General features: G+C 36.5%; 2 protein-coding genes across 2 annotated transcripts in view; one reads left to right on the plus strand and one right to left on the minus strand.

Annotated features, from left to right (window-relative positions):
* The window catches only part of CCDC146 (coiled-coil domain containing 146), a gene marked incomplete at both ends in the record, with an annotated part of 76,380 nt that extends 54,990 nt beyond the window's left edge, over window positions 1-21,390 (minus strand). The window contains one exon of the mRNA XM_084229440.1: window positions 21,232-21,390. Coding sequence (XP_084085566.1) covers window positions 21,232-21,390 — 159 coding nt within the window. The remainder of the gene's footprint in view (window positions 1-21,231) is intronic.
* FGL2 (fibrinogen like 2) lies at window positions 607-4,099 on the plus strand (the record flags this gene model as incomplete). Its single annotated transcript, XM_084229446.1, has 2 exons — window positions 607-1,222; window positions 3,393-4,099. 2 exons carry the CDS (start codon window positions 607-609, stop codon window positions 4,097-4,099), a joined length of 1,323 nt encoding a protein of 440 aa, XP_084085572.1.
* Window positions 21,391-23,475: the final 2,085 nt, after the last annotated feature.

Here is a 23,475-nt window from a genome sequence, read left to right on the forward strand (position 1 = left end):
CTTTTCTCGACCAGTTTTCTTCCCTTTTTCGAATAAATGAGATAAAATTGCACACCAGGAGTTATTTTGAAATCTTCACTATTTTTAATTTTTCAAGTGTTTAAGATGTCACCTCAAAATCTAACATTTTGAGGAAAACACAGGATCCTCAGTGCCCTATTTGAAGAAGGAAAAGGCCCCTTTCCATTTTTGTAAGATCTCTGTTCTGCCAACAGTCTGGATAACGAGCACATTAAACTTTATCTTGAAAATCCAAAAACCTCTGTAGGGAGTTAAGGGTAATTAAAAGATTTACTTCAAGGGCAATGATTTTGAAATCCAAGATTTTTCTGGTGCCCTCTAAAACAAATGAAAGGGAAACTTGGTAAACACGTGCATCTAACCAGCGGCAGTAATTCCAAAGCATGCATGTTTGAGAGTAAATAACAGTTTTTGCCAAACTTGAAGAGGACAATCTCCTCTTCCTCTGCGTTTCCGAAACGGGTGATGCAAGCGCTCCCGCCCTTCTGAGAACACAGACCGTCTGACTCAGGCAGGCCGGCAGCCGCCGGTATTAAACGCTCCAGCCCTGCACACTTCCCCGCCGGCGTGAGAGCCACCGCCAACATGAAGCTCGCGAGCTGGTGCTGGCTGGGCTCAGCTGTCTTTGCTGCTTATGGCTTCTTGGTTGCGGCAAACAATGAAACGGAGGAGATTAAAGATCAAACAGCCAACGATGTGTGCCCGGTGAGACTAGAAAGCAGAGGGAAATGCGAGCAGGAAGGTGAATGCGCCTATCAGGTGAACCTGCCCCCGCTGACTATTCAGCTCCCGAAGCAGTTCAGCAGGCTCGAGGAGGTGTTCAAAGAAGTCCAGTACCTCAAAGAAATCGTAAATAGCCTGAAGAAATCTTGCCAAGACTGCAAACTGCAGGCGGACGACAACCGTGAGCCCGGCAGACACGGGCTGCTCTTACCCAACACAGAAGCCCTGGGAGAGGCTGGAGACAACAGAGTCAGAGAATTAGAGAGTGAGGTTAACAAGTTGTCCTCTGACCTCAAGAGTGCAAAGGCGGAGATCGACGGGCTTCAGGGTCGCCTGGAGAAGCTGAATCTTGTAAATATGAACAATATAGAAAATTATGTTGATAACAAAGTGGCCAATCTAACATTTGTTGTCAATAATTTGGATGGCAAATGTTCAACTAAGTGCCCCAATCAAGAAAAAATACTATCACGTCCAGGTATGGATAATACTGTTTTCTTATCATTTGTTCATGAATGTTCTACAGCTAGACAGTATCTATAAATATTTACCTGAGCAAAGAAGTTAAATAGATGACAGCTGAAATACGTGAGCCTTTTTATTTATCAAGGTGGTGCAGGAAATCTATTATCTTTGCAAATATGGCCACAGAAATCATTTAGTTTCTAATTACAGAAATCATAATTAGTTTTGTGTCCCTGAGATGGCACTTTCAAATTTCAGAGATGTTATTTGCTGATGGTAGAATTACACACAAACAGAAGCAGAGACAGAATTTTTTTAATGTTCCTAGTGCACTTAACTCACCTATCTGTTCACTGAAGTGTTGGAACAATGGAGATAAGGCAGTGTTTGCAGTTGTGCTGTGTTCACTGGAAATTCATTTCTCATGTTTGGCTGACTGCCCCTTCTCATGTAGCAACAAGAGAGCTTGGAAAGATTTTACCATGTAATCTGCATGCAGTTCATAATCCCAAATATCTAGTGAAAATGGGCGATTTTTGTAGATAGAATGGAAGCAGCTATAAATGGCTTCAAGTGTGTGTGAGGGTTTTTCTCTGTAAGTCCTCATAGCACAAAAACATTTTAAGAGCTTTAGTGTGATACTAAGAGAAGAAAGACCTTATTTCTTGCTCTCTTTGACCTTATGCTAGAAATTCATGCATATGGAAATATAACCCATACCCACCATACAAATGAATTGAATGAACATGAAATAAACTTTAATAAATATACTGTTACCCATGGTGCTGGCTCCCTTTAGTCCTGGCTTTCTACCTGAGTTCCTGGGTCACTGCTGTCTTGTTGCACCTTGGAAGGCCATCTCTGCATTACCTCTGCTTACATCAGTGAGGCTGAAGGGACATGGTGCCTAAGGCAGGGATCACACTCATTCAGAACAAGCACTTCTTCATATATGCTCTACCCCCAGGGCATCTACCAGTGAGAGTAAGTGGAGGCTGAGGGACCACTGTCCCTAATACTTGGGGCACACTGTACTGCACCCTTCATACTGCAAGGCCTCTAGAGGGTCATGTCTTGGCTGACGTCTCTGAGCATACATGAGATTTGACACTCTATGGCAACTTGTAATAACATGTACAAGATTGTATTGTCTACTTTTCTACTAAAAGTTTTGGGGAAATAGCTGAATATTTTGAGTTCTAAATATACATAAATAGATTTGAGGGGTGCAGAGTAGCTTATGATAAATTTACCTATCTGGGACTAATTTTAATAAAAATTATCTTGTAGTAAATATCTGCATTCCTACAGAGCCATGTTCATTGATTATTATATTTATCCTGAACATAAACTAAAAGGAACCTGTAGTTCCTTTTTAGAAAACCTACACGTGAAACTTTGACTAAATGTTTTCTTAAATAATACATTCAGAAAAAGAATATTGTTAAATTATGGAAAAACCTTTCTCTTTTACTTGAGCTTCTTTATTTGTCAAGTTAGTGAAATGAATGTGAAGTAAGAACAATGTTGGATGTTAGAATTTTAGTGCATCACTTGGAACATATTCTATAAAACTGCTGATAGTGGAAGCTACCAGCCCCTTTAGGTGAAAGGAAATAATAGCCTGTGCTTTTTTATGCGAGAAATGCAGTTCTTAGAGAGTTGGGATCATCTGACTTTTAGGATCAAGGAATACAGCGGTTATAAAAACAGGTTTTGCAGCTAGCCAGACTTGAGTTTATGCCCTGGCTTTGGCACTTACTGCTTTTGTGAATGTGGGCAAGCCCCTCATCCTCTTTGAGCTTAATATTCTCACCTGTAGATTGGCAATAATATCCACATCATAAGGTTCATGTGCAGATTTAGGGTGAAAACATTAAATCTTTGGCAGAATGCTTAGTAGCCCCACCAAATATTATTACAACTATTGCTTTTGTTTATTTCTTCTTCTTGTTTGTTGTCAATAGTATTATCAACCAAGAGTATGTTGGAGAGTCTTGTCTGCTTTATAACACTATACTCTACTTTTGAGACCATAACAAGCATTGCTAAGCAGGTCCAAGTAACATTTCATGATCACCATTGATTGAATTATCAAACTGCTTTTGTATGTATAATAGAATTCATCAGATGTGTATATTTTATTAACAAAATCCAATGCCTTTCTTTTTTCCCCACTTCAGTTCAACATCTAATATATAAAGATTGCTCTGAGTACTACACAATAGGCAAAAGAAGCAGTGAGACCTACAGAGTTACACCAGACCCCAAATATAGTAGCTTTGAAGTTTACTGTGACATGGAGACCGTGGGGGGAGGCTGGACAGTGCTGCAGGCACGTCTCGATGGAAGCACCAACTTCACCAGAACATGGCAAGACTATAAAGTGGGCTTTGGAAACCTCAGAAGAGAATTCTGGCTGGGGAATGAAAAAATTCATCTTTTGACCAAAAGTAAGGATATGATTCTAAGAATAGATCTTGAAGACTTTAATGGTGTCAAACTCTATGCTTTGTATGATCAGTTTTATGTGGCCAATGAATTTCTCAAATACCGTTTACACATTGGTAACTATAATGGCACAGCTGGAGATGCCTTACATTTCAGTAAAAATTACAACCATGATCTGAAGTTTTTCACCACCCCAGATAGAGACAATGATCGCTATCCTTCTGGGAACTGTGGGCTCTATTATAGCTCGGGCTGGTGGTTTGATGCCTGTCTTTCTGCAAACTTAAATGGCAAATATTATCACCAGAAATACAGAGGTGTCCGTAATGGGATTTTTTGGGGTACCTGGCCAGGTATGAGTGAGGCACAGCCTGGTGGCTACAAGTCCTCCTTCAAAAAGGCCAAAATGATGATCAGACCCAAGAACTTTAAGCCATAAATCACTAATATGCTCATTTTTTCTGGTATTCATAATATATTAGGGCAATTAATTCCTTTAGCACTTTGGAATACATTTCATACTTCTTTTTCCATGGCAAAAAAAATCACCTTTGAGCAGTGAGTTCGTATGCTATAATACATTTGAAATAAAGCTGAAAATATACATACTTTAAAGGAATCGTTTGTTGCCGTTATGCTGCTATCCAAATGAACACTTGCAATTGAGAACATTAAGAATTGCATGTTAGTTTTGGAATTCTCTTAATTTCTATTAATTGAAAAGTTTTCTATTGCCTATATTACTTGCTGTAATTAAAAAACAATTGTTTATTCATCAAGCTAGAATTTTACACAAGTAACATGCATTTTGACTATGACAGATACATCTGAAAGTCTACCGCTCATTTCAGGCCATAAACAATTATTTGGGTGTTAATTTCTAAATACCCTAACCTCATTTGATGATAAACATACTTAATTTATGGCATTTATTTTGGCAAGGAAGATCATACAACATTTTAGTTTCCAGGCAAAGGAAATATATACAAATAAACCTGTTCATGCACCATTCATGAAATGTAAAATATTTGTCATTTTAAATATTTTCAAATGTGGTAGCATAATGTCACTTCTAAAAACATTTCAGAACATTGATTTAATCTTAAAGAATATGGTTTAAAGGTAATTCATTAACAGTTTATAACTGTTTAAGGTATTTGATGGTGAAAACTGTTTAAACATAAAAATTAACTTCCTCTGCTCTATATGTTAGTCATTTAAAATTTAAGATTGCTTACTACTGTGCGAGACTACTGGGAGGTTTCCCTTCTGAGTGGTAGGTGTGGGTGGGGAATGAAGCATTTATTTATAGGCTACAGTACTCTGAAGATCAATTTTATATCTCAAGTGATATAATTAAGTGATTCACTTCATAGAAAACTAAATTTTATAGGACAAATAGATAAATCTATTTATTAAAAAAAGCCATGACTTTTGAAAAATACAGAAGAGTAGTTTAAATATTTCAACCCTAACTGACTTATTGTTTATTTAACCACTAGAACATTCAAGTATAGATATTTATTTTTCTAACCAAACAAGAGTATCTGGAACATTTATAATTCATTAATTGATTCTAAAATGCAAGTTATTATATTAAAAAAATTATAAAATGTAATGCATTAAATTCATCATTGTAAAAAGAAATAATTAAAGAGAACATCAGTATTCTTCTGCATATTTAAAATAAGTTCTAGAATAAAATTTGAAATAATATGCCATACTATATGTGAATCTTAGAAATATATTCAATCTTCAATATGTAATGTGTTTCTAATACAGTAACCAAGTTTTTAAAACATCTTTACAAACATGCTATTATTTGAAACTAATTGAGGAGGATAGTTGCTTCAGATGAAAAATTAATTTTTTAAATATTATCCCTTCTTTTTCCTGTTTTTTAAAAAAGACTTAGATAAGTTCAGTTTCATCTACTATATAATTATTCATATATGTATAAGTTAAGATTTCTGCAATCAAAAATACATTCATCACGAAATACTGTTCTAAAGGAAAATAGCTCATATAGAGTGTGTCCACTAATTTATTGGGAACTAAATATTATTTCAGGAGATTTTGGTGAATAATTCATGAATCTATATATTCAAAGGCTTGTCCTTCTATGTTTTTACCATATGGCCAAGGATCGAAATTTCCATTATACTTTTATGGCACTTTTCTAATTAAAAATTCTATAACATGAAATTTCCTCTTTGAAATCATTTTATGTTACTTTTTATAAAATATAAAAAGTATTGATTGTCTTCAATATGTTCATGGAAATAGGTTAAATCTGCGTCTCTTGCCTTAATATAACTTCACTAATATGTGCTATTGTTCATAAATGTGGATTGACTAATAACAAATATATTTTACAGTCTTGGTTCCATTTTAATGGCTAATATGTTATGTTAATTAAGACTTTATTTCTAAGCTTTATCATTCTTTGAAAGTATTGACTAAACTTGGGTTCTTAGAAATTCCAAGTGGCACTGACTCTCTGATCACTGAGAAAAACAATCAGATTTTTCTGATCAGTAGTAATGTTCCAAATAAATGAATGAAATATTCATCCAATAAATAAAGAGTTTAAATGCAGAAAATAAAAGATACCCCAGTAACAAAATTTGCTGGCCTGTATTTTTGAATAGCTACCCAAGGAAAGGTTTTAAAGGTAACAGTGATGGGTAGTATCATGATGATAAGCTCTTGTGTAGAATTCTTATTTTCCTTATGTATAGATATGTTTACATTGCATGTCTTTAAAAAATCTTGTCCAATAAATGATTTAATCTTCATCTCTATTTCTTCAGTGTTGAAGACATTCTGAAAGGCTGTATTATGTTTACCTAATTTAGATGCTATCCTTGGCTCCTTGAAGACTTTAATGAGTACTATTTCATCAACAGGAAGGAAGAAGGAAATACAGGAACACCATTGTCTAATTTCCCTATAGAATACTGTTGACACACTTGAGACAAACATTTCAGTTTCATTTTGCTGCATTCAACTCCATCTCTTTATCCACCATTAATTTTTTTTTAAAGATTTATTTACTTATGCATACAAGAATGGAGGTACAGGCGAGAGGTGCGAGGGGTGAGAGGATTCACCAGAGACGGAGGGGAACAGAACAAATCAGGAGAGGTCTTCTTGGCCATGTGGTTTGCTCCCTGCCCAGGGATCGAACTTGTGCTGCAGTGGCTGTGGTAAGCTTCATAGGTTGCATCTTAACCCCTTGCACCAACAGGCCCTCCATCATTAATGTTGCTGCACTGGTCCAGACCTCATCATTTAGGCCTGGATGTAATACAAACACTTTCTAATAGTAGCCTGTGATGAAAGATTTGACCTATTCCAATCCATCCTCTGTATCACTGCCACAGGGATTCTTCAAAAGTCACTTTTGATCCTGTTTACTGCTCTAATTAACCTTTCAACAGCTTACTATGTGATAAAATCTGGCAAGTGAGTCATTTCGTGCACTGATTTCTGCCTAGCGTTTCAGTATACTTTTTTCCCCCCACACTCCTGCCATACTGAACATCTTGTTGTTTTTAGATTAAATCATGTTCTCTCATATTTTCATTACTTTGTAATGTTCCCCTTGGAGTTAGAAGGCCATCAATCCCTGCTGGGTTTTATCTTTTCACCCGCAATTAAGACCAGAGACTCAGGTACTGGATTTGCTGGGTTTGAATTTGCAAGTGGTATAATCATGAGTCAGTTACTTAATCTCACTGTTTTTTGGTTCCTTCCATTATGTAACAGGGATAACAATACAATTTGCCTGGAAGAGTTATTGAGAGCATTAAATGAGACAAAATACATCAACCTAGAACATAGATGTATTATCTACCTCCTCCCCTTTTCTGCTCCTTCTAAATAGTTCTCTTTTAGGGGTTGTATTCCTTGATGACATGAGGAAGGGGTTGGCACCTCTACTTTTTGGTCCTCTGCTGTCCTATGTATTCCTTATCGCACATTACATTATTCAATAATTGTCTAGCTTCTACCCTGAAATCAATATCTGGCTGGGATGTAAAGAAAAATCAGGATGTTGTTACTCAAAATGGTTCATAAAGATATTACCAACAGAGGAACCAGGGCATCCTCTGGGAGACAGCATCCCAAAGTTAAAAAAACAAAAACAAAAACAAAAACTTCTTTTTTACTTTTTCCTCTTTAAAAAAACACCATGATTTAAGTAACTGATCAGCATCTTTCTAATGACACGCTCTCACAAAAAGATCTGCTTTTTTTTTTTTTTTTTTTGTGGGACCCTCGCCGGCGGCCGGCCAGGGACCTAACTGGCGCTGCAGAGGCTGCAGGCAGCCTCGCAACTCAGCCCTCAACCACTGCGCCACCAGGGGAGGCCCAGGTCTGCATTATTTTTTAATTTTTATTTATTTTTTAATATTTATTTATTTATTTTTTTATACAAGCACTGGGTACAGTCAGAAGCACGGGAGGGTGAGAGAATTCACCAGAGCCAGAGCGGGGAGCAGAGCAGGCAGAAGGACCAAAGTCCACTGCTGAGGGGAGCAGCGGGCGGCAGGAGAGGTCTGTGCACCATGTGGGACCCTCCTCCGGTGGCCGGGGAGCAGCCGGGGATCGAACCGGTGCTGCAGAGGCTGCGGGCAGCTTCGCAACCCAGTGCTCAACCGCTGTGCCACCGGGGAGGCCCCAGATCTGCATTATTTTTAAGGATATTTTTTGCAGTAAATTTATATCACACCACTGAGGATATCTATTCCTCTGTTGAAAGCAAAAAACATATTTATTATTTAAATCAAATAAATATTTTTCATTTGCCCACAATGTGCATAGCATAGTGCTAATAAGCTTATCAAAGTATCTTGACTATTTTTCCAAAATAATAACTCTCAAGCTCTCAAATTCTGAGTTTAAGCTCTAACATTCAAGATTTCTGAGTAATTAGGGATTATATTGTTTCTCTATTACGAAAGCCCTCATAAAAAAGTTCAGCACATTTGAGGTCATGTAAGATCTGAAAACTAGTTCAGTTTCTATCCTCTGGAAATTGGCTTTCTCATCTTCTACAAGAAGCAATTTATGCTTATGTTGTCAAAATATCCAAAAAAAAAAAAAAGGGTCCACAAACTGTTTGTGTTTGCCCCCACTCAGTAATGTATCATAAAACTTATTCCAGCTAATCTCAGTAACCCATTTTAGTTTTTTGTTGAGAGATTCTTGCTTCCTAAATACTAATACTAAGCGGCTGTCAGTTGCTGCATGCCAGATACACGCGGGCCGCTCCCTTAGGAGCATTTCCAGCGTTATCTCTGTTAGCTGTGATTAATGCTGCAGTAAGGAGGTAATGTTTTACACTCACTGAAGTTGTCACTGAAAAAACAAACCGCTCTTATCTATAAACTGCCCTCTGTGCTTCTTGGTGTATATCTCATGAAATGGGCTAATTTTCCATGAAAAATTATCTAAGGTAATTCCATAGTAAAGTACACACATAATAAACCTCAGTATCATTTCTGCTCTTTCTGTGTGAATCTATGAAAGGTTTTCAATTAAATTTCAGTTTAAGGTGAAACATCTCTTTTTGTATCATCTCAAAAACCGTTACGTAATATTCTGTTGACTGGAGATATTTCAAAAATTAATACATATTAAGTATGTTATTGTCCCTACTTAACATAGCTTTTAAAAATTCTTCCAAAGGCTAAGTCAGAATTTGTAACAACACTGATAGAGAAGGCAAATGAGCTTCCCCAAATACTACTTTACTTCCATGGTTACGTGGCAGGATTCACAGATGAAAACACTCTGCTTAAGTACAAAGCATTTTGTAGATTCTTAGAATCTAAAATATTTCTGATATAAACACCAAAGTTCTCATTTTCATTTGTCAAATAATTCCTTTAATATGTGAATATCATTTATAAATGAATGGATAGTGGTGACTTTTTAATTTTTAGCATATATAAAGTAAAATGTTTGCCTTTATCTAATGAAGTAATGGATTACAAACCTAGAGGGATTTCAATACAATGGGTAGTTAAGAAAGTTGGATCATAAAACTGATTATGAGGGATGATGTGATACTGAATAGGAAAGAAAACTATTTTCTTAGGAAGGAACTCTTTATTTTTTTAAAATAAATTTTATTTTTATATTTCCCATACAATTGCAACCCCCTTATTTTGACCCCCATCCCTCCCCTCCCCACCCTCCAACCCCCATAGAGTGTCTCTGGTTCATAGTTGTTTGTTGATTTTGATTTTCACTTTCTTATAGTTATTCATTTTCCTGGTCCCTTATTTAAGTTTTCTAGATTCCTGCTATGAGTGAGACCATCCGGTATTTTTCTTTTTCTTTCTGGCTTATTTCGCTGAGCATGATCCCTTCCAGCGCCATCCATGTTGCTGCAAATTGCATGTGTTTATCTTTTTTGAATGCTGAGTAATATTCCATGGTGTATATGTACCACATCTTCTTGATCCAGTCATCTATTTTGGGGCATTTGGGCTGTTTCCAAAGCTTAGCTATTGTAAACAGTGCTGCTATAAACATAGGGGTGCAGGTGCTCTTTGGAATTGATGTTTCTGTGTCCTTTGGGTAAATACCTAGGAGTGGAATTGCTGGATCATATGGAAGCTCTATGTTTAGTAGGTCCAGAAATCTCCACACAGCTCTCCATAGTGGTTGGACCAGTTTGCACTCCCACCAACAGTGCAGGAGAAGGAAGGAACTCTTTAGACATTAACAAGAGAATGAAATGGCCAAAGGCATGAAGGAAAAGATGAGTGGAGATACAGAGGGTGAAAAAAACAACCTGAGGGTGGGGAAATGAGATTTTTGGAGAAGTTTTTAAAGAGGGCCACCAGAGGGACAGTGGGAGACATCTCTGTTCTGATGAGGAATTTTAGAAAGTTGCTGTGTGATGTGCTATGACACAACCACCTCTCTTCCTGAGGGTGCTCTTGGCATACTCACATTGCTTCCCAAGGCTCTGAAGGGCAGATCTCTTGTACTTTTGACTGTGCTGAAAGGGATTTTAAGGTGGGAGAGAGATGGATAGGTTTTATGTAGTTCACAAACTATGTGTACAGTGCATGGGGTTGCCCCATTGTTGCCCCAGGGAGCTTGACGTGGTGCTGCTGTGGACCTTCAGCCCTGCGTCCTCCTCTACATCCACCACATCCAAACCTGTTTTACATATCTTGCTTCTGTGAGGATTTCCACTGGGGAAAAGTGGTAATTTTAAAAGATGGTGAAAACCACCATGGCTAGGCAGTGAGGTACCCTTAAAGGACCATAAGCTAAGAAATGTATTATTAGTGTAAAGTAAGGTTCAGAGAACTAAATGACATACTGAAGATGGTCCATACAGAGCTAGAACTCAGACCCATTTTGCTGAAATACTCCCTCTCAGCTCCCTACCAATCAGATATTCTTTACAGACCATTAATAATACTTAAGATATGTTGAACTTGTATATTCTTAGATGTAGTCTTTACTGACAGCAAAATTCCCGTCTTCTTAATCTGAGATTTGATATCTGGTAATACTTAAAACCCCTATTTCACATCTCTGCTGCCTCCCAGGCATACCTGTTTGCCTCCACTAGGATATGTAAGGGCTGGGAATATGTAAAGAATTTTGCCTCAGAAAAGAATAGACTTGGCATAAGATCCTAAGCTTATCCTATGCCGGCATCTCCTTTGTTTTTCCTTATCAACATATGCCCTGGATGGATCAAAGGTTAAATATGATGAATCAAGCTTTCAATGTACTAAGAGAAAATACCAGAAACAACTTACGATCTCAGAGTAACAAAGGTCTTAATTAAGTATGACACTAAATCCTGAAGCTGTGAAAGAAAAGATCAATAAATTTAAGCACATAAAAAAATTAACTCAATATGAAAGAAAACCACCTTAAGCAAACTTAAAAGAAATCAACAAAAGATTTTTGCAATGTGTATTATACACAAAAGGCTACTTTGTAAATGTATGAAGAATATCTATGAATGTATAAGAAAAACTATACCATACAAAAAATGGAAAAAAGAATGTGAACAGAACTCACCCAAAAAAGGAAGTACTAAATAGTCTTCATATTAACCATGATTCTAGCTTCTGTAAAGTTGATGTTCTAACATGTTCTCCACATGCCTATAATGTATACACCTTGTTCTAGACAACCTCATAATGTGCCTGAGTCACCTTGCCTTGTTTTTACCTCTGTCATCAGCCCTTCCTCTTCCTGGAGGCATGCTTTCATGCAAACTAACAAACCTGGAGTCCACACTTTTGACTGGCCCCTTCACTAAAAAAATCTCATTGTTGGACCACTAATCATCCCAGTACTAGATGCTAAGAACTAGGGAAATCTTCTAAGCCCCAGAGCCTGCAGAAAATTTCAAACTAGGCCACCCTAGACCTGTTTTCCCTATCTCCTGCATGCCTTCCCAAGGAAATCACAATAATGGCTCTTGCCCACAGATCCCTCTTTTCCCTCTGCCTGACCAATCCCGGTGCTTCCCATGTGGCCCCAATGGCATGACATACCCTCTTAGGAACAGAGACTAATATACCATCATTTCAGTGGAAATTGTCTTAACATTTTATATTAATATACTACATTTCAAAGTAGTATTAGCCACATGAAAAGAAGCTCCACTCCTCTCATATTAAGATAAATGTAAATAAGGACCATGATGAAATATTTTTTCCCCTTATCAGAGTAACAAAGGTTAAAAAATTAGTACACAGTGCAGGTATGAGTAAAGAAACATTCATTTACTGTTGGTGAGAACATAGATTATGATAACCTCTATGGAGAGTACTTTGGCAATAAAAATAAAATATCTAAAGCACAAATTGATGATTGATCCAATGAATTCACTTTTGATCTATACCTAAAAGAATTGAAAGCAGGACCTTGAAGAAATATTTGTTCATTTTGTATGTATACATACAATGCAATATTATTCAGCCTTAAAAAGGAGAGAGATCCTGCTATCTACTACAGTATGAATAAACTTTGAACACATTATGCTAAGTAAAAAACCAGTCACAAAAAGCAAATACTTGACCTCTCCTATTGCACCTGCTCCTCCCCTCAGCAGTGTATTTCGTGAGTCTGCCTGTTCTGCTCCCTGCTCTGTCTCTGGTGAATCTTCTCACCCTCCGGCACATCTGGCCTGTACCCTGATTCTTGTATAAATAAATAAATAAAATCTTAAAAAAAATCTGTTAAAAAAAAGCAAATACTGTAAGAATAGTGAAATTCATAGAAACAGAAAGTAGGATGGTGGTTACCAGGTAATGGGTGGAGGGGGAAATGATGAATTGATGTCTAATGCTCATAGAGTTTTTGTTTTACAAGATGAAAAGGTTCTGGGGATCAGTTGCACAACAATGTGAATGTATTTCATATTAAAATATATTTAATGTGAACTGAAACTTTATTTAAGATAGGGCCTCCCTGGTGGCGAAGGCAGTTGAGTGCAGCACTGTGAAGCTGTTTGCAGCCTCTACAGTGCTGGTTCAATCCCGACTGGGGAGATACCCACATGAAACAGCAGACCTCTCCTGTCTCACCCACTGCTCCTCTCAGCAGTGTGTTTCAGTCAGTCTGCCTGTTCTGTTCCCCACTCTGTCTCTAGTGAATCCTCTTACCCTCCCACACATCGGGCCTGTACCTGTACATCGGACCAGTTCTTGTATGCATGAATAAATAAATCTTTAAAAAAGAAAATAAAAAATAAAATTATTTAAAATGGTATATTTTAATTATATTTAAGTTTTTTTTTAAATGAGCAAACCCATTAATCCAGCAACCACAATATTGGGAATTTGCCCTTTTATTATGATTGCTCCTGTGAAAATGATACATGTGTAAGGTTACTGACTCTCTATCATTGGTTGTAATAGAGGAAGATTGGAAATGAATTGGTAAAAGTATGCTTCATTTATGCATTGAAATACTGTGTTGAAAGCATTTGAAAGAAATGTATATACCTATCCCAAAAAGCAGGTGTGTATATTATATTGCCACTTGCTTATTTGTACATAGACTTCTGTAAGGCTGTCTGAGACTGTTAATAAGGTTGCCTCTGGGGAAGCAGAGTGCAGATTGTGGGAAGGGGTAGGAGGTCATACTGTTTTGTACCTTTTGAATTTTTGTACTATATGCACAGTTTACATATTAGAAAAATAGTTTAAAGAAAAAAGCTAAACTCATGGGTGAAAAACTTTATTACCTGCCTCTGATACTCTGTTCTTTAACTTCCTAGTCTTTTTACTTTACTCTTACTACTTGACCCTGATTTTGCTTGCCTAATGAAAACTATCATATTGTCTTGTTTTAGCTGACTTTTCTAGTTTTGATGACTGCTGACTCATCTGTTGATATTAACTGTAAATCCAGTTATTGAATAGCCAATTTCTCAAGTCTTCCCTGCTACTTTCATATGAAAAAATCTATCCATCAGACAAGAATATCCTCTCCCTGCCAACATACAAATAAATAATATTTCATTTTATATTGTATTAACAATGTCCTGAAAAGGACATTATTTATTTTATTCCTTAAGCTTCCATCTTTTGGTGCTTAATATATTCAAATAGTTTTTGAATTACTAAAGATGCTGCTTTGTAACATGCATATTCTCCACTGAGAGTCATAGCTTTCAAATGTCAACTACTTTCTCTCTCAAAGGAGAAAACAACACCATTAAATGTTTCCTCTAATTCTTATTTTAAAAAACAACATCTGTTCAGGGACTACTAAGAAAAACAGTGAATGAGTTTAGATTATTATCTTTAATGTTTAATCAACTTGCTACAATAGTAACTAAAGAATGAAAAATAGAGGTAATAAAAACTTGATTGACTATATAAACACAATTATGCTCATATACACAGACAAGGTTCTCATAATGTCAGGAAAGAATTGAAAAAGAGTAAAGGGAAAGAGGATGAAGGGACAGATTAGCTTCAGAAAGTATGACCACTGCCACATTTTCCTCTGGTTTCTAGCCCCAAGTCTGGCATATGGTTCATACACAGTAAAGATTGTCCAAATAAATACAGGAAGATAATGTAACAGAGAGCAAGAAAAGGAACTGCCAGTGTTTCTATGTCCCCAATTTTTTACACTCTTCTAACTCCCACTTGCTACTTATCAAGCCTCTTCAGAGAGCAAAGTTTTTCTGACAGTCTTCATGTTGATCATTTGGAAGATACCAAGAGTAAGGATACCCTAACAGAACATTTTTTCTCTTATCCTAAACTCTTCTGCAGTGTATGATTTTAATGGTGGGATTTGGAGGTGTGACTCTACAAACTGGAATATGGCTATCCTTATAATCCTCATATAAATCTTTAATTTTTATAAATAAGTATGTTTTAGCAATATTCCACATTTTTTAGAGTCCCAAGGTCTTTTCCATACCAGAAATATTTCTAAATTTCCTCCCTAATGTCAGAGTTTAATAAAATCAACTTTATGGGAAAAATGAAACCTAGGGATCCTATCTGTATTGTTTAATAAGTTATCAGACTGTTTAAAGTTTCTTGACAACCAAATAAAAGCTTGAAATATCATTCTTGCAAAAATTCCTGGGTGTGTGGAGGAAAAGTATAAACATGCCCACAATATCAAGTCTTGTAGAAAGATTTAAAAATAAATTTAGTAGTTTTTTAAAATATATTTCCTCTAAGCACAGCTTTTAGTGAAGTGTGGGAACTAAAGAAAGGATGGGGAAAATAATGAGGACTATTTAAATAAGAGTGTTAAATATTTCTTTTTTTTTTTAAAGATTTATTTATTTATACAAGAACTGGGGTATAGGCCAGATGTGCGGGAGGGTGAGAGGATTCACCAGAGACAGTGTGGGGAACAGAACAGGCGGACGGACTGAAGACACTGCTGAGGACAATGTCAGAAGCGGGCGAGACAGGAGAGGTCTGCCATGCCATGTGGGTCTCTCCACGGCCAGCTGGGAATTGAACCGGAGTTGCAGGGGCTGTGGACAGTTTCACAGTGCTGCGCTCAACCTACTGCACCACCAGGAAGTCCCCTATCTTTATATTTTTAAATGCAGTTTACTTAAAATGTCAATTTGTAAAACCCTATAATAGAAGTGTTTATTGGAAGTTCAAAGAAGGGCTTCCCTGGTGGCACAGCAGTTGAGTGCTGGGCTGCGAAGCTGCCAGCAGCCTCTGCAGCACCAGTTCAATCCCTGGCCGCCAGGGAGGGTCCCACATGGCACGCAAACCTCTCCTGCTGCACCCGCTGCTCCCCTTAGCAATGTACTTTGTCAGTCTGCCTGTTCTGCTCCCTGCTCTGGCTCTGGTGAATTCTTTCACCCTCCTGTGCTTCTGACTGTACCCAGTGTTGTTTAATAAACAAATCTTTAAAAAAAAAAATGGCATCTTTGCTTCTTAAAATAAAAAAAAAGTTCAAAGAAGTGTGAATGTCAAGCAAAGAATGTCAGCTGAAATAAGTGGAAAGGTAAGAGACAGGAGACTTGGTTCCATGCCTAGCTCTTCATCTGCTTCCTGTGCAATCCGGGGCAAGCTTCAATCTTTCTGAATCTCTAAGATGGAAATAATGATATTTTTAAACTTCTATTCCTATGGAGTTGCTATGAATATTAAATATTCAAAACTATTTTGACTGTAGGCTCCTTGAGGGCAGAGATCTTATTTTGTCATCTTTGTAGGCAGTTATTTGATTAATTCATTCATCATGTATGGGTACTGAATCTAGTAAATGGATTAACACAATATCCCCTATTATTCATCAAAAAATTATTTTCAAATCTGACTTGCAATGAAAACTTAACACAAATACATTTATTACATATTTTCTAAGAAGTCAAACAAGTTCATAGTTTTAGTGAAAAGGTCACATAGCAACAAACAATCCATCTTCATCTATTTACCTACAATTATCTGCACGCCCTCCATATTCTACACTTAAACAAAATTTTGTACTTTATACTGATTCACACTTTTATTTCCTAAGTGTTCCCCCTTCATACTTCTCAAATTCCCATGTGTTACCTTTTCACTACTATTTGGCTAGGTCAAATCAAAGCCTTAGCAAAGATTATTGCAAGAATTATTTTCAGGAAATGAAGAGAAGGGAGGAATGAACTGGCTTTTGGTGAAAAGCCAAAGGCTTAGGCAAGATAATTTCATGTTTTGATTTTGACTCTCGGCATTAAAACAAGAATGCTTTATGGCTTCTAGTCTTGGAAAGTTCAAAATTTGACCTACTGACATTTGACTACTGAGGTCATACTTAGAAATCAGTGCTACTTTACATAGCCACATACAGATAGTAGTAAAAATCCTAACTTGGGGAATTAATACCATGAAAATTATAACATATTGTTGGGATGTGTGACAACTTCAAACATGATGTTTTGAATAAAATGCACAAACTTAGTTTAAAGAATGATTTTTTTATTTACAAAAGAAACTTGGAAAACAAAGCCATTTTATGATAAATATTTACTATTACTACTTGTCTCTGGTAAGACATTGAGAAAAGCACTGTATAGGATACAAATAGCACATGACCCTTGCCATGGCATTGGATGAAACAAGTTACATATGTAGCCCATCAGAGTGTGTGTTGGTGTAATCATCTTGGAAAACCATGTGAAGCTATCTGATGAAATGGAATACAAACACAGATTATGACACAGTAACCCTATTCCAAAGTATACACCTAAGATAAGTGAATGCCCAAGTATTAGAGATACAAAAATATGATTCTGGGACTTTATTTATAATAAAAACAGGAAACAACTCAAATATCTGAATAGAATTGAATGGACAATTTATGATATTTTATACTATAGAACACTATATAGCCATAAAAAGAAAATACTATGAATTTCACAGATATGAGTCAAAGAAGCCAGACACAAAGAAAAACATACTGTGTGATTTCATTTATATGATGTTTAAGAAGGGGAAACTAATAATGTAAGTCAGAATAGTTGTCATCTTTCGTGGGAGAAATAACTGGAAAGAATCTCAAGGGAGACCTCTGAATTGTAGGAAATATATCTTAATCTGAGTGGGAATATGCTAGGTATAAAGAAGAGATAAATTCAAGAGATATTTAAAGGAAATACTTAACTTTCAAACTGACAAAGGAACATAAAGGAGATTTAGGATTAGGGGAAGAATGAATTCAGTTCTGAATATATTGTTTCTAGGCAGATGTAAAAATTCATCTAACTGTATACTAGGTAGAATATTTGTGAACCTTACCAAAACAATTTTTTAATAAAAAAATAGAGCAGGACCAAATCTTCATTGGATGAAAAAAAGTCTGTGGGGTGTCAGGTATCATAGTCAAGCATCAAGGGCAGATTGGTGATCAGATGTCCGGCATTAATCCAAACAGTCCATGGATAGAAATCATGTAGCTTAGATCCTAAGCAGTACTCTGAATAGTCTTACCAAAGTATGAATTAAAATAGTGCTTTTAAGTTTAAGTTTATTGTATAATATGATCCAAATGTCAGTGGGTAATTATAAATATTCTATACAAAATATTTTATGATGAAAAGACATTCAATTAATGTCTGTTAATAATCTATTGTACTACTAAGTGACAGGTACAGCCTACAAATATTATGAGAGCATAGAGTTTGGAGAAACCACAGTGAGGTGGCTGCTCAGGCAGTTTCTCAAAGGACATGGGAAATGAGCCAGATTCTAAAAGGTTAGAAACAGAAGCGAGGCCTTGCAAAGTATGGTCCACAAAGGTATTTGATTTAATTTTTTTTGGTTTGAATGTCACAGGCAATATGATTAGGTAGATTTGTGGACAGCTACGACCTTGTATCATGCTCTGTGAATGTGTTATCAGTTTCCTAGGTATCTGAATATGGAAGAGTCCCTACTAAGGGGAGCAACATAATTTGAAGATTATGAGGGTCTAAGTGAGTTGTTAGATTGAAAAAAATAGTTTGGTCTCAAATTACAAAGTACCATGGACACCATGCAGAACATATTCTGCAGTACTATAGATGAGCACATCGTCTCATCTCAGTGTTCTGCAGCTCAGCAGTGCTAGGCCAACTGTGCTATCAGCATTAATAACAATAAATTCTGTAAGCAGCTGAAGGAGGATAGCTTATTTAAAGAAGGTTAAAAGATTTATAAGACGCATAAATCTTAGAGGAATGTTAAAATAATTATAAAATATCGATAGATACTGGTTAGGAACAATCTCAGTTCAGTGGTGTTTGTTATGGAAATAAAATTGTTTGAAGCCATTAGTTCATTCTGCAAGATTTTGTTGGCTTGAGGAAAAGTTTTCATATAGTAAAATGCTGATGTGATTATGGATGTGGTTTTATTTAATAATTTTATACTACTCTAAAGGCTTAGATAAGACAGCTCTTTGATGTCATAATCTAAGGTATCCACTTTGTCAGGGGCTGGCCAGTACCTGATGATTTATAACTCTAACTTGTGTATACATGTAAACTGAGAAATTCTAAACAAATTTAATAAATTGTTATATTGAAGATTAATATGCAGGAGAAGTTGTCCTCAGTTATGCTTTAACTTTATAAAACAAATCTCTCATGCTTATTTGTGGCTTAAAAAACTTGACTATAAATTTAACCTTTGGTAGAAATAAACTCCAGTTTAGACTGATTTTTTATTTGTTAGAATTATTAAGGGTAGTGGTATAAAGTAGAAATTCTATTGCAAGTTTGGATGTATGATGGATTTTAGCAGAAACAGAGAACCCTCGTCACTTAGAACTATTAAGAATATATATATATGAACTCATGCCTTTAAATACTTAAAAATAGATATAGCAATAGCTATAAATTTTTATGGATTAATTTATTCATGTATTTGTTTCCTAGCTTCCTCAGCTGAGAGGGTTTAAAAGCAGTGACAGACCAGAGGCAATGAGCATATCCATTATTAAGATCTTAGTTTTCAAATATCATTCCACTGAAAGAAACTGGGGATTCTTTGAAAAATGACTAATTACAGGGTTGGAGCAAAGAAAATGCAAGATGAAAATGGAACATATTCTTATGCTGGGAAGTAAAAAGTGTACAGAGAATCATACTGACATGTCAAAAGGACAAATGAGGGCCTCCCCGGTGGCGCAGCAGTTGAGCGCGGGTTGTGAAGCTGCCCACAGCCTCTGCAGCGCCAGTTCAATCCCTGGCCACCGGGGAGGGTCCCACATGGCATGCAGACCTCTCCTGCCACCTGCTGCTCCCCTCAGCAGTGTACTTCGTCAGTCTGCCTGTTCTGCTCTCTGCTCTGGCTCTGGTGAATTCTCTCACCCTCCTGCACTTCTGACTGTACCCAGTGCTTGTATAAATAAAAAATCTTTAAAAAAAAAAAAAAGGACAAATGAGCCTTCTTATTACACTGGCCAAATGAGCATACACTGGACAAATCTGTGACAACTGAAGCAGCAAAATGAATGACAGTAATGAATTATACCCCTTTGAATAGATTCATATAGATAGATGATAGAGACAAACAGAAATACAAAAGAAAGTTCTTCCTTATAGTAGGAAGCCAACTAATAAATGCAGAAGGAATGACAGAATTAGAAAAACACTGCTTAGCAACAATCATAATAATGATTTGAATCATTAAGAGTTGTAAGACTAGTAGGTGAAAATTTTAGGAGAAATAGGATGCTAAGTTGTCTCAGAGTATCTCTTCATATGGTACTTACTCATTTTAAACAAAAGAATAACTTTCCATAAGAGAAACCTGGAAGTCACCCCCTTAACCAAATGATCAAACAACATGACTCAACATCATGTTCTTCTGATTTTAGGGAGGTGGGGGAGATTTAGTTTTGAATAAACTCTGATTTTGCCCTAAGACATTTTTAGCTTATTTTTATTATGACTATTTATCAAATTTCTTAGATGTTTTATTCAGTTATACCTACATAAAGTTAATAATTCAGAATCCAGTGTCCACTAAACCATTTCTAAACTACAGCATTCATGAACAGAAAGGCTTAAGAGCTGCATATGTGGTCAGTTATTATTTTAAAAAGAACAACCCACCTCTCCTCATACATGGGCATTTCCTAAATGTTCATCTTGTTTTTTAAAAATTAGACAATGGGAATATGTATCATATTTTCCCTTTTGCTTCTCTGCAGATATTATACTTAATTAGGTAAATATATATTCTTTCTATCATTATATGACAAAAACTTTTATCTTGATATTATGGAAGTAAATGTAGTATATTCAATAATGAAAGAAGTCTTTTAATTTCACTATCAACTAGAAGCACTTAACTGACAGCATATATGCCAATATCTACTGTATTATGCTATAAGACTGCCAGAACCTGCAATAGTGCAGTAGTCAAAGACTACATAAAAGCTCTTGATAGAGAAGGTAAGGAGTATCTTATTTTAAAGTGTTTAAAATTGTACATACTGGCTACAGACTATGGTAATAAATTATTTTGATACTAGCTTCATCTGAATTTTTTAAGTAGATGATGATTCAGGTCTTACTATAGTAATATATAAAGAGAACTATACCTCATGCAGACAAATGAAGGCTGGAGTTGTAGATAAATCAACAAGCCGTTCATCTCGGATGTTAACTGTGGGTGCTATGGCATGAATGGGGTCTTCTTTAGCCTTTTCATCTTTGTCTTCTTCCTCTTCTTGTTCTGTGTCTGTGGTACTATCTTCCATGTTTCACAATTCTAAAATGAAATCATTCCATATTCAGCTATATAAGGATGTCTTCTTTTACAATATAAAATCAATACAAAACTCAATGGGAATAAGCTATTTTCCAAAGAAACTATAGATTGGGAAAGTTATCTATATTCATGTTATTATAAAAGTCTTTGAGGTAAAAATAATTTCTTTTGCTACATCAAATAATTCTAATTTTAAAAAGTAAGATATTGTTGCACTAACTGGAAAAAAATATATATATCTAGAATGTGAACTCTATGAGGTCTGAATGGATAAATAAATATAACCTTCAGCCTAAATTATAACACAAAGTTAATTCAAATTATTTCTGGAAAAATAAAAACCAACCCCCTGTGGTGTCCCATATTGCCTGAGGCCTGCACCTGCACGCCAGGTGAAAGGCTCCACACCTGTGCTGTCTGCTGGGAACACAGCTCAGGCCCACACTGTGTGCACTGCCAGCTGGCCCACCTCCCATGCTCATGTGCATGCTCAATTGTCCTATCGGATCACTTACAAAACGTAAGCTCAAAAATAAAATTATTAAGAATTTCAAGATAGTAACACCAGAGTATTAAAACAAATGCAGGCCCCTTCTGAGAACAGATCCTTGTGTGTCTGCACCAGTCACACAACCTATGAAGCCAGCCTCATGTGCTAGTTGTTAGTTTGCTCAGGTATTCAAGGTGACCCAGAGGAAGTTTCTAAAAGGACCCTGGTTGGGCCTTTATGATCTTTAATCCCACTTTGGTGGCATTTGGGATGGCTGCCCTTGCAAGAAAGAGCTGGGACAGGACCTCCACTGCATAAGGGAATGCCTACCTAATCATCTGCTCTTTTGAGCTCTGAAATAATATATGATTCTGAACCCAACAGAAAAGTATACCTGCACTAGCATACCTCTTACCAGAAAAGGTAACTCCATAAAACTCACGACGTTAAGGTTTGGACCTTCTGTTGAATATGCATTATTGTTATATCCATTTTTTCAGATTAGCTACTCCTTGATGATAGGGATTCCCATTCTTTTAATATGGAAAGCATGTTCTATAATATGAATCCAGGAGGTATGGTAATCAATTTAAAGTCAAGTGACCACAGGCATATCATTTATTCATTAAGTCTCTTTCTTCCTCTCAAAAATGCACCACAAGCTACTCAATTCTCAATTTATAAACCGATATAATGTTTCCACTTTTTGGCTATTAAAGCATATCTATTTATTGAAAAATATTTTTTAAGCGTTCCTGGAGTCTTTATGACTAAGTTGGCATGAACCTTGAAAACTTAAGTTCAGACAATATTCTCTAAGAACTGCACCTTAAATATGGTACTGTTTACCCAGGCAACAAAATGGATATTATGGTGAATTTGTACAAATTCTTCAGTCTGCTTAAGTTTCCAATTCTGTTATTCTGAAAATATTCTAAATAGTTTTTTAAAGATTTATTTATTTATGCATACAAGAGCTGGGGTACAGAGGCCAGAGTTGTAGGGGTTGAGAAGATTCACCAGAGACAGAGTGGGGAGCAGAACAGGCAGATTGACTGAAATACATTGCTGAGGGGAGCAGCTGGCAAGACAGGAGAGGTCTGCCGTACCATCAAGGTTAGCTCCCAGGTCGCTGGGGATGGAACTCTGCAGTGCTGCAGTTGCTGCGGATAGCTTCATAGTGCTCCGACGTAATTAACCCCTTGCGACTTAACCCCTTTTAAAGCAAGTGAAACATTTTACATCTAGAAGCAACTGAAAGACACTATAACAGAGTTCTGACAGATAATATGAAAACTCAACCTTTAGGGGTATCCCTGGTGGCACAGCGGTTGAGCGCTGGGTTGCGAAGCGCCGGTTCGATTCCTGGCTGCTCCCCGGCCACCAGAGGAGGGTCCCACATGGCGCACAGACCTCTCCTGCCGCTGCTCCCCTCAGCAGTGTACTTTGGTCCTTCTGCCTGCTCTGCTCCCCGTTCTGGCTCTGGTGAATTCTCTCACCCTCCCGGGCTTCTGACTGTACCCAGTGCTTGTATAAACAAACAAACAAATAAATCTTAAAAAAAAAAAAACTCAACCTTTAGGA

The sequence above is a fragment of the Talpa europaea genome (genome assembly GCF_964194135.1).
Source record: "Talpa europaea genome assembly, chromosome: 3".
In the NCBI taxonomy this organism is placed as follows: Eukaryota; Metazoa; Chordata; class Mammalia; order Eulipotyphla; family Talpidae; genus Talpa; species Talpa europaea.